The following is a 16,886-nucleotide window of genomic DNA, read 5'->3' as shown; positions in this document are numbered from 1 at the left end:
AATTGGTGCAGCCACTCTGGAAAACAGTAGGGAGGTTTCTCAGAAACCTAAAAATCAAACTACCGTATAATCCAGCAATTCCACTGCTGGATATCTGAAGAAAATGAAAACACTAATTTGAAAAGATACATGCACGCTAATGATCACAACAGCATTATTTACAATAGCCAAGATATGGAAGCTACCCAAATGTCCATCAAAAGATGGATGGATAAAGAAGATGGGTATACACACACACACACACACACACACACACAATGGAATAGTACTTGACCATAAAAAAAAGAAATTCTGCCATTTGCAATAATGTGGATGGACCTAGAGATTATGCCTAGTGAAATAAGTCAGATAAAGACTAATACTGTATGTTATCACTTATATATGGAATCTAAAAAATAAAACGAATGTAATAACAAAACAGAAACAGACTCACAGATACAGAGAACAAACTAGTGGCTACCAATGGGGAGAGGGAAGAAAGAGGGGCAAGATAGGGGTATGAGATTAAGAGACACAAACTACTATGTATAAAATAAGTAAGCAACAAGGATATATTGTACAGTACAGGGAAATATAGCCATTACTTTGTAAATGGAGTATAATATATAAAGATATTGAATTACTATGTTGTACACCTGAAACTAATATAATATTGTAAATCAACTATACTTCAATAAAAAGATAAAGAAAACATTAACAAGAATAAACAATAAGTTTGTGTAAAAAACAATTAAGGGACATAAAAGAAGATGTTATTAAATGGAGATGCATACCAAGTTCCTGAGTGGAAAGACTCAAGAGTATATAGATGTCAATTCATTCCCAAACCAAGTCTATAAGCTGAAGGAAATTTTAATAAAAATTTTCAATAAAATTCTTTTTGGAACTTGAAAAAACATAACAGCTCTTTTAGTAACTTTTACAACTTGTCTCTCTAGAAAGAATGTGTATCTTTGAGTTTGGAATCTAGCAGTGTCATTAATTAAAAATTGCTGCTTTTTGGTAAAAGGTGAAATAAAAGATTTACATGTGTTCAGTTCCACTAATGTGGCCAAAGGACTTAAGAGGGGCTTTGCTTTAGATCTTCATATTCTTGAAACTTGAAAGATAAACAGTTTTGGGGTTAGCACTTCTTTCATTCCAATGAATTAAAATAGTAATTATACGGTTGAAAATGAATGTTTCAGTTAAAACCTTTAAGTCTCCGATAGTGACGGCATAAAAATAGGGTTTATTTCTTTTGCACCTTTGATTTCCTCCAGAGTCTCAATGTCTCGGTGCTTTCAAGAGGGTACCACATTACCAGAAATATACTTGCATGTGGGCGTTATGAACTTTTTATTAATGTGAAATGAGAAGGCTTGGTGCTTTAACAGCTGAGTTTTGACTACAAACATCAATCATGGAAAAATTATTTGAAACAATTTTCTTTTAGTTCAGTCTATTAGACCCTTGTTCATGTTATAACTTTAGATAAATTTGAATAGTTCATAACTATAATCAATTACTGTTTCAATTACAATTCCTAATTGATTCAACCCTATTAGCACCATCTCTAGTGATAGTCTGTTACACGATGTTAGTAAAAGGCCAGTGGTTTGCGCCTAATGAATGTCTACGTATTAAGTAATTAAAAACAGAAGTCTGCTTCTAAATATGTTAGGGTGGCACTGTCTGGTGGGTCCAACAGTTTGGATTCTTGGTCCCTAAGTACCATGCTTCTCAAGCCAGGAATTAGCACCTTTTGGGAGCTGCAAAGAACTTAGAAGGACAAAGAACCTAACTTAGGACACACAATAACTTATTCGAACTGGTGATACTAGACCAGGATCCTGCTCCCTCACAGTTCTGTAACCTTCGCTCGCTTTTTTCTCTCAATACAAAGGAAAGACACCATTCTTTCCTCATCGATCCTTCTAGTATTAAGTTTGGAGGATGGTGGTAAATTAATAAACTTTTAAGAACCCCTCCCCCAGCTTTGAGAATTCAGAAATTTACAGCTTTTGTATAAGAAATTAGAGTGAAGACTCTTTTAGACCCATGTTGGACTATGTCTACGTGGCCTGAGAGATGGAGCACGAAGATGACAATAGATGTGCTTTTGGGATACTGAAGTGAACCTGGAGTGTGGACAGAGGCAGTAGCAGAAAAATCGGGGAAACCATAATGTAAACTCAGTTCTAATCAACGGGGTTGTGGGTTTCGGGTTTGAGATACCAAATCACCTTATAAGACGTATGATTAAAAACCCACACTGCCCTGAGCAGCCACCTACCTTTAGGGAACCAGACGTAGGTTGATCCTTAGGCGCTGGGTGATGACGTACTCCCTAGACCAGGTGGTGATTGGTTTCTGAAGAGGGGGGTTGGCCGCCAGTGCGACGCGGAGCCCTGTCCTAAACCTCGCGAGAGCTGCGGGCCTGGAGCGGGATGGCCGCGGAGCCAGGCAGGGCTGGCCCTTGGCTCCTGCTTCCCGCTCTCTGGCCCGAAACATGGCCCGGGGTCCTGGCCCGCTAACCCGGCCTCGCCCCGACACAGTCGCCATGCCCAAGAGAGGAAAGCGACTCAAGTTCCGGGCCCAAGACGCCTGCTCTGGGCGAGGTGGGCGAGGGCGGGGGCATTGAAAGGCTTGGGGCTGGAAGCAGGGAGGGGCTGGACAGCACCGAGGCGAGTCCTCGCCTGCCTGCGACGGGAGGGCGGCTGGACTGGGGACTTGGAGTGAGCAGGAAATCTTGGTGGGGAGGAAGCTGAGAGAAGGCCTCCTCCTTTGAGGTTTGGTGCTGTGTTTCAGTGACTGTGGCGGATTATGCCAACTCGGATCCGGCCGTCGTGAGGTCTGGAAGGGTCAAGAAAGCCGTCGCCAATGCTGTTCAGCAGGAAGGTAGGCTTCCGACGAGTCTTTTCAGACTCAGTGAAGAGAGAACTAGGTGCTTTATTTTCCTGGGATTCTGCCTCAGTGTTTTTCTTGCAATCCTTTAGGCATATTCCCGTAAACGTGTTTGCTCTCCTCGATGGTTACTCATATATTCAGGGGAGGGGAAGGATTAGTCAAGAGCAGTAGCAGTTTCTGTAGCAGAAATATTTTATTTATGTCTTCCCATAAAAAAACAAACAAAAAAAAACTTTGCGTACTCTGCTGTGGTTTCTCTGCTTTCTTCCTGGTTATTAATCTTATTCCTGTTGTTCACATATATTCTCCACTTAACTCTGCTGTTTGCTTCTTTGTGTAATAACCTTGAAGTATTCTTTTCCTTTTCTCATGCTTCTCTTACTTTCAAGCTTCTTACTCAGGGGTCCTTGAAACTTGTGTTTTCATGATATGTACTGTCTCCAGCCCAGGAATAAGGTTAAATTGGGTTTAATTCCTCTCAAACACTGCTTCTCAGAATTTATGCAAATGAAAATTGCATTCACCTTTTGCTTTTACCCCGAAGGGTTTATAGTGGAGAATAATTCACTCCCTTTTTCTTCAGGTCTGAAGCAGTTTCTGCAACTTTGGAGTCAGTTTGCTCATTACTTTCCAATTTTTTGTGTTTAAAATACTTTTTTTTTTTTTAAGATTCTCAGCTTCCTTTAGCAAACTCTCACACTGCTTTTGCTTTTTTTTTTCTTTTCCTTATAGATGCTGATATCCTTGCCTAAGCCATGGTACTCTGCCATCTCATTCTCTTCTTATTTTCTTCTAGTAAAATCTCTTTGTGGCTTGGAAGCCTCCCAGGTTCCTGCAGTAGAAGCTTTTTCTGGGGCTGGTGAGCCCTGTGACATCATTGACAGCAGTGATGAGATTGATGCCCAGGAGGAAAGCATCCATGAGAGAACTGCCTCCAGAAAAAAGAAAAGCAAGAGGCACAAAGGTACAGGGCTCGCTTTCTTTTGGATTATTAGTCCTATCTGTGGTGATAACTTGAAGCTGTCACTTTCTCAGTAGCACAAGAGGTGATACCACTGGAGAACCAGAGTTTGGATCTTTGTAGTGGGACATGACTTTAATATACCAGGGCTTTCTACTTATATCTAAAGTTGAGAGGAAAGGAGATTGGTAACAGTAGTAGCCATTCATTGAGAACATATTATCAGGTAAAATCCATGTAGCAACAGGAAAACAAAAAGCCTTTGCATTTCTGGATTTCTGAACGTGTAAGGAAGCAGAGTTGTGACAAAAATGTTCTCTCTCCCAGATACGTGGATTGTATATAACCAATTTCATTTCAACTAAAGTGAGATTATTATCGTGGACTTTTAAGTGCTCTGCAATTGTTAATACCTGCTTTATGTCTAGTAGGTACTGTAGGAAATAGAAAAATGTGTGATATTTATGTATTAGTGGCAATAAAACTTACACAAATGAAACAAAGAAAGGCAAACTAATGGTATACAATGCGCCAACCCATCATTCACTGGTTTGCTCCAGACTTACGGAATCAGACTCTTGGGGTAGAGCCCAGTATTCTTAAAGCTAAAGTGGTTCTGACGATCAGCTAGAATTAGGAGGAAACTAATGTAATAAATGATATGTGTATTTTTGGTCTTAGATCTGTGAGAACTTTCACCTATACTCGAGAATCAGATGACAGACTTTTGCATATGTTAAAATATATTGAAACAATCAATCAATTAATGAACTGACTTTGCTTTGAAGTTATACCAATCATTGTCAGTGATACCGCTCTTTTCCGGAACCAAGAATGTTAATAGACATTCCTCACACTTCTTTGTTCCTTAATTTCTTGCTTTAAATCCCTACTCATCATCACCATTGTATTAGATATTTCTCTTGATTTTCCTTTTTGGTTTTGAGCACATTCCACAGAAGAGCTTACAGACTTTTAAAACATCTTTATTGAGATAAAATTCATCCCTTTAAAGTGTACAATGCAGTAGTTTTAGTATGTTCTCAGAGTTTTTTTTTTTTTTTTTACATCTTTATTGGAGTATAATTGCTTTACAATGGTGTGTTAGTTTCTGCTTTATAACAAAGTGAATCAACTATACGTATACATATGTTCCCATATCTCTTCCCTCTTGCATCTCCCTCCCTCCCACCCTCCCTATCCCACCCCTCTAGGTGGTCACAAAGCACTATGCGACTGCTTCCCACTAGCTGTCTATTTTACGTTTGGTAGTGTATATATGTCCATGCCACTCTCTCACTTTGTCACAGCTTACCCTTCCCCCTCCCCATATCCTCAAGTCCATTCTCTAGTAGGTCTGTGTCTTTATTCCCATCTTACCCCTAGGTTCTTCATGACATTTTTTTTTCCCTTAGATTCCATATATATGTGTTAGCATACGGTATTTGTCTTTCTCTTTCTGACTTACTTCACTCTGTATGACAGACTCTAGGTCCATCCACCTCACTACAGATAACTCAATTTCGTTTCTTTTTATGGCTGAGTAATATTCCATTGTATATATGTGCCACATCACCTTTATCCATTCATCCAATGATGGACACTTAGGTTGCTTCCATCTCCTGGCTATTGTAAATAGAGCTGCAATGAACATTTTGGTACATGACTCTTTTTGAATTATGGTTTTCTCAGGGTATACACCCAGTAGTGGGATTGCTGGGTCGTATGGTAGTTCTATTTGTAGTTTTTTAAGGAACCTCCATACTGTTCTCCATAGTGGCTGTCCCAATTCACATTCCCACCAGCAGTGCAAGAGAGTTGTGTAGCCATCAACATGATCTAAGTTTAGAACATTTCTATCAACTCAGATCTATTAGTATCATTCCTCATTCCCTCCCAACACTCTCTCCCACCCATCCCTTCCCGCAGGCAACCACCAATCTACTTTCTGTCCTTACAGATTTGCCTATTCTGGGCATTTCATATAAACGAAATCATATAATATGTGGCCTTTTGCATCTGGCTTCTTTGATTTAGCATAATGTTTTCAAGGTTCATCCATATTGTAGCATATATCAGTACTTTATTCCTTTTTATTGCTTTTTATTTGACTGTCATAAATAATGCTACTATGAACACTCATGGACAAGTTTTTGTGTGAACATATATTTTCATTTCTGTCAGGTAGGAGTGAAATTGCTGGATCACATGGTAACTATGTTTAATTTTTTGAGGAACTGCCAAGTTTTTTATGAAGTTTCCATTTTATATTCCCACCAGCAATGAATGAGAGTTACAGTTTCTCCACATCCTCCTCAACACTTGTTATTGTCTGACTTTTTAAACTATAGGCATTCTAGTTGATGTGAAGAGGTATCTCATGGTTTTGATTTCCATGCTAATGATGTTGAGCGTCTTTTATGTGCTTATTGGCCTTCCGTGTATCTTCTTTGGAGAAATGTCTATTCAAATTCTTCACTCATTTTTACATTAGGTTATCTTTTTATTACTGAGTTGTAAGAATTGTTATGTATTCAGGAGACCAGTCACTTATCAGATACATGATTTGTGGTTTACCAACTCTTAGCTATAATTCGTCTTTCACTTCCTTGCTCCATGTTACCCCCATTAAGGTCCTTCATTCTCATCAAACTGGTCTTTTTTTCCCCCTCTTTTTTCTTTTAGCTTTTTAAAAATGAAACATATACAAAAGAAGAGAGAATAGTGTAATGAATCCAATGTGGCTATTACATAGCTTCAGTTATCAACTCATGGTCACTTTTGTTTCAGCCACTACCCCCTCACCCCCACCTCAGCACACACTCACACACACACACACACACACACACACACCATACACACTTGATTATTTTGAAACAATTTCCAGCTATTCCATTTTTATATCTGTAAATATTCTGGTAGTTATCTCCAAAAGATAAATGCTCTTAAAAAAATGATCACATCTAAAAAAGTTAGTAATTTCTTTTTTTTTTAAAGCTACTTTATTATTATTTTTTTAATTTATTATTTTTTTTGGCTGTGTTGGGTCTTTGTTGCTGCACGTGGGCTTTCTCTAGTTGCAGCAAGCGGGGGCTATACTTCATTGAGGTGCACAGGCTTCTCACTGTGGTGGCTTCTCTTGTTGAGGAGCATGGGCTCTGGGTGCGCCAGCTTCAGTAGTTGTGGCACGCGGGTTCAGTAGCTGTGGCTTGTAGGCTCTAGAGCACAGGGTCAGTAGCTGTGGCACATGGGCTTAGTTGCTCTGCGGCATGTGGGATCTTCCCGGACCAGGGCTCAAACCCGTGTGGCCTGTATTGGCAGGCGGATTCTTAACCACTGCGCCACCAAGGAAGCCCAACAGTAATTTCTTAATATCATCAAAATCTTGTTAGACTTGTCTCTTTATTGCCCTCACATGTGTTTTGCTTTTTTAAATATCCAGGCTTCATGTTAGCCGTTTATTTCACTTGGAATACTTTTCCCCTTAACCTATGAATATCAAAATTTTTGTCCTTCATAACATCTCCATGAAGCTTTCCTTTACTGATTCCATTTCCTACGTTTTGAAATTTCTTAATAATTGTGCGTAAAACATTGGCAATTTTTAGAATTACTGAGTTTTGTCCCTAAAAACAGAAAAATTTTATTAGTACTCTGCTTTGTAAAAGTCCTCATGGGTCTCAGTGGAGGAAATTCTGATAGTTGTTTGCCTTCTCTTTTAGAGAGAGACTTAATGTGGAAGAAGGGGGCCCCAAATGTGGTAGGCTGAGCCTTAAATGGTTACTGGAGATTTCAAGAAGCATAAGAACCAAAAAAGACGATGTTGTTTTAGAAGCATTGGTCTCTGTTAGGAAGAACCTAATGCAAGAACCTGATTGAGTCATAGAGCTGCAGGAAGCAACTAGAAAAGCAGAGGCAGCTTCAGGGAGGTAGTTGTAGGGGCTTTTTGCTCAGGAAACAGAAAGAAAAAAGCTGTGTTTTGGATAGCTATATAACTAAGTCTCAATTAAAGATTATGGTTAGCCCAGATTCTGGTATCTCTGTGGAGTGTGAATTTTTATTTGAAACTGACATGTATAGTGGACCTCAGGGTCAAGAGAGTTAACACTAATGAGGTCTGAAGGAGGAAGAGGTGGGGATACATCATCACAGGGTATCCTTGAATACTGGATGCTTGTGGCCAGAATTGTAGATCAAGCTGACAAAGAAACAAGAAGAAACCAGAAGAAACATATCTAAGGCAATTACTGAGTAATGAAAGTACACTGTTAACTTACTTGGTTTTTTTATTTAGTTTTTTTTTTTTAGTTTTAGTTTTTTATTTTAGTTTTTTATTTAGTTTGTACTTGAGGTTTCCTCATACCATCTTAAAATCAGTTTTATTTTTTAAATGACTGAATTGAAGAAAATGTTTGGTGGATGGGGACTGCAAGGGAAATCAAGGGCAGAATTTATAGTGAAAAGCTGGACTTTGGAGAAAACTGGGTTCTGTTTACCTTGAATATGTGCAACGTTCTGTTTTCTTATAGTAAAATGGACACAATAATATTTTCCTTATTTCCACTGGAAAATTATTATAGTTGAATGATATAATGTATGCAAAGGTACTTTGAAAACTTCAAAATAGTATGTAAATAGTGGTTAAATAAAGGCCTTAAGAACAAGACCTATTCACTTGGGCAATAGGAAACAAACGTTTTCAGCAGCTAGAATAAGCAGGAAATGATGAGTTTGAGAGGCTTCCTTGGACCTATTTAAACCATTTTCTTAACTGTGCAAGCCCTGGGAGAATTGAAATCATTGGGAATCTTTATATGTGCATATAATAGAAGGTCAAAAGTTATAGTTCTGTTTTCTGTTTCAGAAGATCTGGATGGGGCTGGAGGAGAAGAGTATCCCATGGATATTTGGCTCTTGCTGGCCTCCTATATCCGTCCGGAGGACATTGTGAATTTTTCCCTGATTTGTAAGAATGCCTGGACTGTCACTTGCACTGCTGCCTTTTGGACCAGGTTGTACCGAAGGTGCGACCACAGAGAGCTCACTGTGTTATCTGTGTAGCTTATTTCTTGTTGTTTTTGATTTGGAGCTACTCCCTGGATGGTGATCTCTTTTCACTTTCTCTACTGCTTGCCTGGGCATGAACCTAGCTTTGAATTCCTTGAGCTCCTCTTTAATTTAAAATTGATATTATTAATTCATCTGGTAATTGTCTTCCCTATGGTCACCCACTTTTCTTCAGCGGTTTATCTTAGCTAGAATTTTCAGAAGTTATAGATGACCATCTGTTTATCTTTGCAGCTGGATTTGTTGTTTCTTAGATTTGCTAGTCATCTTGAAGTATCATATAGTCTTTGTAGTTATACTGCTCTGTGTATAGTTGTAGTGGTGAAGAGGGAGTGAATGATGTGATTAGTAAGAGGGTGGACTTTTGATGTTGGGTTAGAAGTGTAGTGAAGATTATAAACCGTCAGTAAAAATGTGGTGGAAGGGGATGGTGAGGTATCAGGGAGTAGAGAACTTTCTGAGACATGTGACAAGAGAACTTGGTGGATCTTCCCCAGTGCAGGTTCTTTTTGAGCAGCTGAAGTATATTGTACTGGTATAAAGTCAGAGACTTGCCCTTTTTTTAAAGTGAAGTAGTGAGGATTTAAAATTTTTAAATGAATAGAGAAGTGCAGGATTACAAGGTATATTTGAATTGGGTTTTGCATAGCAAAGACGCAAAAGTATCTAAGAAGTGAAGGAGATAGTGATTTGTGTGTGTGTATGTGAGAGCACTAGGGACAAACTAACTACTGGCCAGTGGAATAGTATAGTAAAATTTGTACTGAGCCCAGGAGTCCTAGGAGACTGGCCTAGAGCAGAAGAGAGAGGTCACTTATTGGTAGGAGTAATGTGTCATGTTTTAGGCACTACACGCTGGATGCCTCTCTGCCTTTGCGCCTGCGACCAGAGTCAATGGAGAAGCTGCGCTGTCTCCGGGCATGTGTGATCCGATCTCTGTACCATATGTATGAGCCATTTGCTGCTCGAATCTCCAAGAATCCAGCCATTCCAGAAAGCACTCCTAGCACATTAAAGAATTCCAAAGTAAGTGACAATTAGTGTTGGGGTTTAACAAATGGACTTTTGTATAATGAGCCTGTTATCATGGCTTGTTTCCAGCTTCCTTGATGGGGTGGTCTAGGGCCATAGGTACCAGGCTGCTAAGGGACTAATGTAAACTTTCAGGGCTCGTGGGTATCTCTTCTCCAAGACATTCCTGCTGTGCTGGGTTGGCTCGTTATCTTTATCTTAAAACTTTCTTGTGCTTTTAGCATATTCCTTACTCTCTTTATTTTAATTTATCTTCGTGCCTTATACATTGGGCCACTTTAGATGGTTTGATGGTTTGGGCTAGGAAGAACACAACTCAAATGGTAGATGGAAACTATAATTCTTAAAAGATGCTTTAAATCATGATACAAAGATATAAAACAGCTTACTAATTTTCTTTTTCTAATGTGACCTTGACATCTGGATTTCCACTTTCTTGTTAACCTTTAAAGATTCTGTTGTAGACTTCTTTGGCATTTGCAAAGTGCCCACTATTGCCAGGCTCAGGGGTGGGTTGTTTCAGAGACTATAAGATACTTCCACTCATAGACTTTAGCCCTCTAAAATTCTTACTGTGTTCTAGGCCATTCCTTATATCTTGGAATTTCCCCAGTAGTTTATATTTGTACATTGTATTCAAGGTTCTGGCATTCTTCTGATTTGCAAGTAGGTCTATAAGCCTTTGGTCCATTCTCTCCCTTTTTTTGCCATAATGAAATATCTAGTGAACACACCTTTGCCAAGCTAGACTAGTATAGCATATATGATTATTTAGGCAAGTTGACGTCTCGGCCTTTTTCTCATTCAACTAATACTATTGTCTAAATTTTGTATCTTTTGCGTTTGTTAATAATTTTTATTACTCTGTTCCTACCCAAAGTCTGGTGTTCTGTAGCACTTCCTATTCTCTTCTGTTTTGTTTTTATGCTTTGGATGTTACATAATGATTCTTTCCCCCTAGTTCAGCTCTAGTGTGATAACATTCTACCAGATACATATTGATTAAAAGGGTACTGTTGATTTCAAGCTCATCATGGTTCCCCCCAGGGTTGAAAACTGAGGTGGTCAGGGCCATTGGCTGAGCCAATTTAATGTCACACTAGCTGATGGATTTAGGGCAGGATTAGAATGCTGGGTGAGTAGAATTTCATTCCTTCTCCTTGTAATATGAGTGGACAGTGTATCATTTCACATTTATAGTTTTTCTCCCCCAAAAAGCATTTGATCATATCAGGTGAGGTGGGGATCATCCCAAAGCTAACCATGCTGGGGGCGAATCAGTTGTTGGGAGCAGAGCAGCATTGGGCAAACTCCTCCTGCTTGACACATCCTTGCGGCTCCAGTGCACAGTTCAAGTGCTACTGCCTAAATCTAAAATACCCATGTCTTCATATTCTTAGAATTGTATATTAAGTTTTTTAAGTGGACTAAAAAAGTGACTTTTAAGTGACTAAAAGTCAAGGTGGTGATAACTAAGGTCTTAATCCAGACAGGAAGGCTAGGCCACTTGTCTGCTGCTTTTGTACCTGTTGTTAGAGATCTTTGGAAGAGGATGTGGGACCTGCAGTGGCAGGTGTCCCATGCATGGCCTTGCTAGTATAACCACATCGGATGGCATTCAGGAAGTTGCCAGCATGCCTAAAGGAAGTTGTCCCATGTTCCTGGACTCCACCTTTTCGTATTTGATTCTCCCTCTCTCTCTTTTCAGTAGCATAGCTTGTGTGGGACACTGGAGCCGTTGTGTTGGCAGCAGAAGTGTTTGCCCCTTAAAGCCAAGCCCATTATTTTTGATGGAACAGCAGGACCTACAGGGCATGTCTGAAGGGCAAGACAGCTGGCACGGCGGACGACCCACCCCTTATCCCCTGGGAGGTACTTAACTTCTTGTGTTAACCCTAGCTGTAGCCTGACTTTCCTCGAGGGGCTTACTCTAGACTGCATTCAGCTCACCTCTGCAGTTTCCATACCGGCTGTCTGCTCCCAGAAGGTCCTGAGTGGTTTGCTCCTATCACGTACAGGGCTGGCTGTCTCTGCCTGCCTTATGGCTTTGTTATCATCTTGTCTGGTGGCTACTGGCTGCCCTTATATTTTAACATAGAGGAGTGGCCTGCTGAATCAGATAATGCCCCAGTCTCTAGAGACCATGTTTCTGTCTTTAAAGATGAGAACAATAGGGGTTGACCTCAATAGCATCTGAGGTTGACTTATATTGGTACCTCTTCTCTTTACTGAATAGTCTTGGGACTGTCTCTTTTCACGTTGCACCAGTGTCAAATTGTAGTGGTGGTGCGGGGGAGGTGGGGGTTTCTATCCGTGCCAAAGTAAATTCTCAGCATTGGGACCGTGGCTGGCTTTAGAGCTAGCAAACAGAAAGGTTATTTTTATTTTCTTACAGTGCTTACTTTTCTGGTGCAGAAAGATTGTTGGGAACAGACAGGAGCCAATGTGGGAATTCAACTTCAAGTTCAAAAAGCAGGTGTGTGCTTTTATCATCTCTTTGTTTTTCAGGTAATATCTTACTCTCATTTTACTAGACATAAAATTGCCTCATTAAAATCAGGTAATACACATTAAAACATAATGTCATAAAAAGAAAAGAAAGAACTGTTTTATATGAAAGAGGCACAAAGATTTAATAGCTTAATGCAAAGAGTAAACCTTGAGTGGATCCTGGATTAATGAACAAAGATCAATAAAAGACTTTTTTGGTACAATTAAAGAAATTTGAGTACGCTCTGGATATTAGATTATATGAAATTATCGTTAATTTTCTTAGATGTGATAATGTTATTGAGGTTATATATGTATCTTTATTCATGTTGAATAAGAATGGAATGCCAGTGTTACTTTCAAATGGCTTTGCCTCCCCCACCCCAAGAGTTCATGTGGTTTTTTTCTTAATATGTGAATATATATAAAATGAGAGGTGAGGGGGAGAGAAAACAAACGTGGCAAAATATCCAATGGTAAAGGGTATACAGGAGTTTATTGCACGGTTTTGTTAACTTTTCTATATATTTGAAGACTTTAAAAGTGGGGAAAAGGGAACAACTTGTTATAACAATGTACTGAGGTTATTTGACTAAGAATTTTTTTGTTTTTCAAAGCAAATGTATTTGTAAACAACAATAATTCATATGGTTTTATATCTGAGGCAGTTTGGGCAAGCCATGGGGAGAGGGACTGCCAAGAGTCTATTTATAAGAAGAGTAGATACTATTGCACCTTTGTCTCTGCCTTTTTCTTGGACTGTACCTGAGATCTTGGCTACAGTGAGGATCTGTTCTGCATGTCTTTACTTCTTGTCCTCAGTAGCCTCATTTCCTCCATCTGTCTCCCTTACTTAGTATCTCACTGAGGTGACACATTACAAATAAAATTGCAGTTATCCCTCACTTTATGACAGGTGTGTTCCAGATAAGTTTGTATTTAAAGTAAATCATATTTTTACATTGATTTTTCAAAAACACGGTTCTAGGGACGAATTTTGGCTCTGATCATTTGCTTTTAATAAGATGTCCACAATCTATGATATCCATTAGATGTTGGTAGAAAGTCCACCATAGCACCTTTCTGGGAGGGAACTGAGGGGCAGTCTTCGCAGTGTATACAAGCTAAGACCAGAACTGCTGCAGGAAAGTGAATGCTAAGATTTCCTCTAGCTCTGAGAGTTGTGACTCTTGTTTTATGATGCCTGGAATTAGATGGTCACTTCTGCTTCCATCCCTTTTTGTGCAGCAGATGTTCTTTGGAGTCTGACAAGTCACAAGGAATTTGTGATCTCTCAAACATTGGAGAGCCTCTGATAGAGCTAGAAGTTTCCATTTCTTGCCAGATGGTAGGAAACACCATCTAAATGAAGCACCCACTGTCACATTTCTCATCCAAATGTGTTTCCACGTCTTTCAAAGATCAGATTTTCCTTGATCTGTATAGAAACTGATATGTATATTAAAGAGAGAAGAGATAACAGAAAAATGGATCTCAGCAGCTTTAGTTAAGCCATAGCATTTTCATTGGTGGAGTCTTAGAGCCATAAACATTTCCTCTAACCCATTAGAGTAATTCTTAATTCTCTTCAGTCCCCTAGATTAAAGAGCAAGTGTATGGGAGGATTGCAGCCTCCCATTCAGTACGAAGATGTTCATACCAACCCAGACCAGGACTGCTGCCTACTGCAGGTCACCACCCTCAATTTCATCTTTATTCCAATTGTCATGGGAATGATATTTACCCTGGTAAGTGGAGACAGGATGTCATCCTCAGCTCTTTCATAGACTCTCACTATACTTAGGGTTTGAAAGAAATTTGTGAATTTAACCATTGAGGAAGAAATCTTTGAAGAATAATTTTAAACAAAGTCTGAAAGCAGCCTTATATACTAGGAACAGACATGTTTGTGAAGTTAATTATGTCTGAGAATATTTTACTTCTGTTTCCTTCCCTATAGTGAACAGAATGTTTTTGCATCTCCTGTGTGGTGCTCATTAATGTTTGAGAAACATTATCCCGTTAAGGTTAATGATGAAGCTTATACATGAACACTGTATGTCAGGACCTGAGGCATGCATGTGGTATCATAAATGGAATATTAAAATGTAGGGTTACCAGCTCTGTCTTTTGTGTGATGCTCTGACTATTCAAGGTTTAGCTAAGAATTAGATTTTAGCTAAGAATTAGATTAGTAAACAACAAATAATGCTTCTGGTGTATTTTCCATGTTTTTAACATTTTTAACTGGATTGGCAACTGGAGAGTTCACGTAATTTATCTCCTCTGTATTTTAAGCTTATGTTCAGAGATATGTTTCCCCCTCCACATTGAAAAAAGCTTTATTCTTTTTTTAATGGTAAAATAAATAATTCATACTTCATGTGAAGAATTTAAATAATACATAAACACATTGAGAACAGTGAAGGTGACTTAGACTTCCGCTATCCTATAACTGCAGTTAACTTTTGGGGAACTGTTCTTTAATATATCTGTTAATATATATTCAATACATGTATACACCCACTCTCTTAAATAATTTTGTATAATTGAGATTATGTCATATATCTGTTTTTATTGTAGGCATCTCTCATTAAGCCACATTAATGACTTATTTATATACTTATACTCCATATACTTCCTACTCAGAATTCTATACAGATTTACGTATACATAAACATATTTAGAGATTTTGTGGTTTATTTTCCAAAACAATGTGATCAGATCAGTTTCATGCATCTTGCTTAACTTGCTCAACAATAGCTCATCAGAATCCCTTCAAATCATCTCTTATAGCTCTAATCCAATTTTTTTAAATTGTCATTAAGGTAGTCTGTGTGCATGTATCCTAATTTGTTAAGCCATTTGAGAGGCTTTCTTTAGCACAGTTTAAATATATGAAGCTAAGAAAAACTTATAAAAATCACCCTTAATTTTTAATATCTTTGCAAAAAAAGATAGTATAGTGCTGTTGGTATAACTTAGAGATTATTTTCTGGCCTAGTTCATGTCAGTTGTCTAGATTGTCTCATTTTAGAGTGAGTCGTAGGAAAACAAGGTTGTTTAATTTGAGTACTGAATTTATTTTTCCCTCCCAGTTTACTATCAATGTGAGCACGGACATGCGGCATCATCGAGTGAGACTGGTGTTCCAAGATTCTCCTGTCCATGGAGGTCGGAAACTGCGCAGTGAACAGGGTGTGCAAGTCATCCTGGACCCAGTGCACAGCATTCGACTTTTTGACTGGTGGCATCCTCAGTATCCATTCTCCCTGAGAGCATAGATACTGCTTCCCATCACTGAGGGCAGCCCTGAGCTAGGCCAGTCCATTTGTAATCAGATTCCAGTTTGGAAGGGGCAGCTGGATTGTTTGTCTGGTCAGTAATACACATGCTCTTCAGGTTTCTGGGGCTCCTGCTAGGGGAAGGAGAAGGATTGAATCAGGAGTAAAAAATTATGATTTATAAACGTATTTTAATGTAAAATTTTGCATTTGAAAGGTGAAACCTGGCCCTATTTTCTGTGTTAAACCCCATTTGGTGCTACTGAGTTTGTTGTTCTTTATTCTTTTATCCCAGCCAAAGTGGATGATCTCGCTTTAGGGGGAAATTAAACTCTTAAATCTCCGAACAAGGAAATTTCAGCATTCCCTTATGGATCAGAGTAACCTTAGAGGCTTAAAATTGTTGCTACTGTTGCTTCCAATTTACCTGCCCCTCAAATTCAAGTGAATATTTCCTCTTCTCCCTTTACCCCTCTCTAGAAATAAAGCAGGTGACAGGGTTTTCATAAACTTATGAGATTGACTTGTGTATCTTTCTTTAAAAATATTTGTCACATAAATATTTTTTTGCCAGTTTTGGATTTTAGGTGGTTTTTTTTTTGCATGAAGCTGATAGTAATGATAATGATTTTGTGCTACACTAGGAACTTTTCATAATACCTCTAGTTCTCACAATCCTGCAAGGTAGGTGATACTATTCCCATTCTCTGGCTGAAAAAGCTGAATCAGTGACTTACCCACGGCCATACTATCCAATAAGTGGCAGAGCCAGAATTCCAGGTCCTTTTGCTGTGCCACAATTAAAAAGGTCAGTCTCATTATTCTTGTGGTAGATGGTGGCACAGGGAGTAGGAAGAGTGTACATAGGTAGAAAGAGTAAAAGGGTGAGTAAAAAGTTGATTGTGGTATACCTTATCCCTAATCAGCCTAAAAGGTATATAAGATTGATGAAAGAATCTTTTAAATATGTGTTTCCAAGTAAAATGTAAAACAAATCAAGACAGTTATTGCAGGAAGGATAGTGATATTTTCATTGAATTGTTAGAAAGGTATTTATTATGAAGGTCATTAAAAAATTGCATTCTCATATTGAAACCAGACTTCTGCACTATAAGAATTTAGTGACTCCTTTGCTCTGCTCTGCCCTGTGCTGCCTATGAGAG

At 38.7% G+C, this 16,886-nt stretch overlaps 1 protein-coding gene across 6 annotated transcripts; it reads left to right on the top strand.

Moving 5' to 3' along the window:
• Positions 1–2,488: 2,488 nt before the first annotated feature.
• On the top strand, positions 2,489–16,299 carry TMEM183A (transmembrane protein 183A; the record flags this gene model as incomplete). Of its 6 annotated transcripts, none has more annotated exons than XM_079696617.1 (8): positions 2,489–2,600; positions 2,791–2,880; positions 3,686–3,853; positions 8,715–8,874; positions 9,763–9,943; positions 12,345–12,425; positions 14,032–14,187; positions 15,538–16,299. In XM_079696617.1, the coding sequence occupies 8 exons, from the start codon at positions 2,492–2,494 to the stop codon at positions 15,721–15,723; spliced, it is 1,131 nt and encodes a 376-aa protein (XP_079552743.1). In that variant the 3' UTR covers positions 15,724–16,299. The 6 variants fall into 6 exon arrangements, with proteins under 6 accessions (XP_079552743.1, XP_079552742.1, XP_079552738.1 ...); XM_079696616.1 differs by having other exon boundaries at positions 2,492–2,600; positions 8,718–8,874; positions 14,040–14,187; XM_079696612.1 differs by having other exon boundaries at positions 2,492–2,600; positions 8,718–8,874.
• Positions 16,300–16,886: the final 587 nt, after the last annotated feature.

The sequence above is a fragment of the Hyperoodon ampullatus genome (genome assembly GCF_949752795.1).
Source record: "Hyperoodon ampullatus genome assembly, chromosome: 2".
In the NCBI taxonomy this organism is placed as follows: domain Eukaryota; kingdom Metazoa; phylum Chordata; class Mammalia; order Artiodactyla; family Ziphiidae; genus Hyperoodon; species Hyperoodon ampullatus.
Note: the sequence above shows the minus strand (reverse complement) of the source record. Positions and strands in the feature narration are given on the sequence as shown.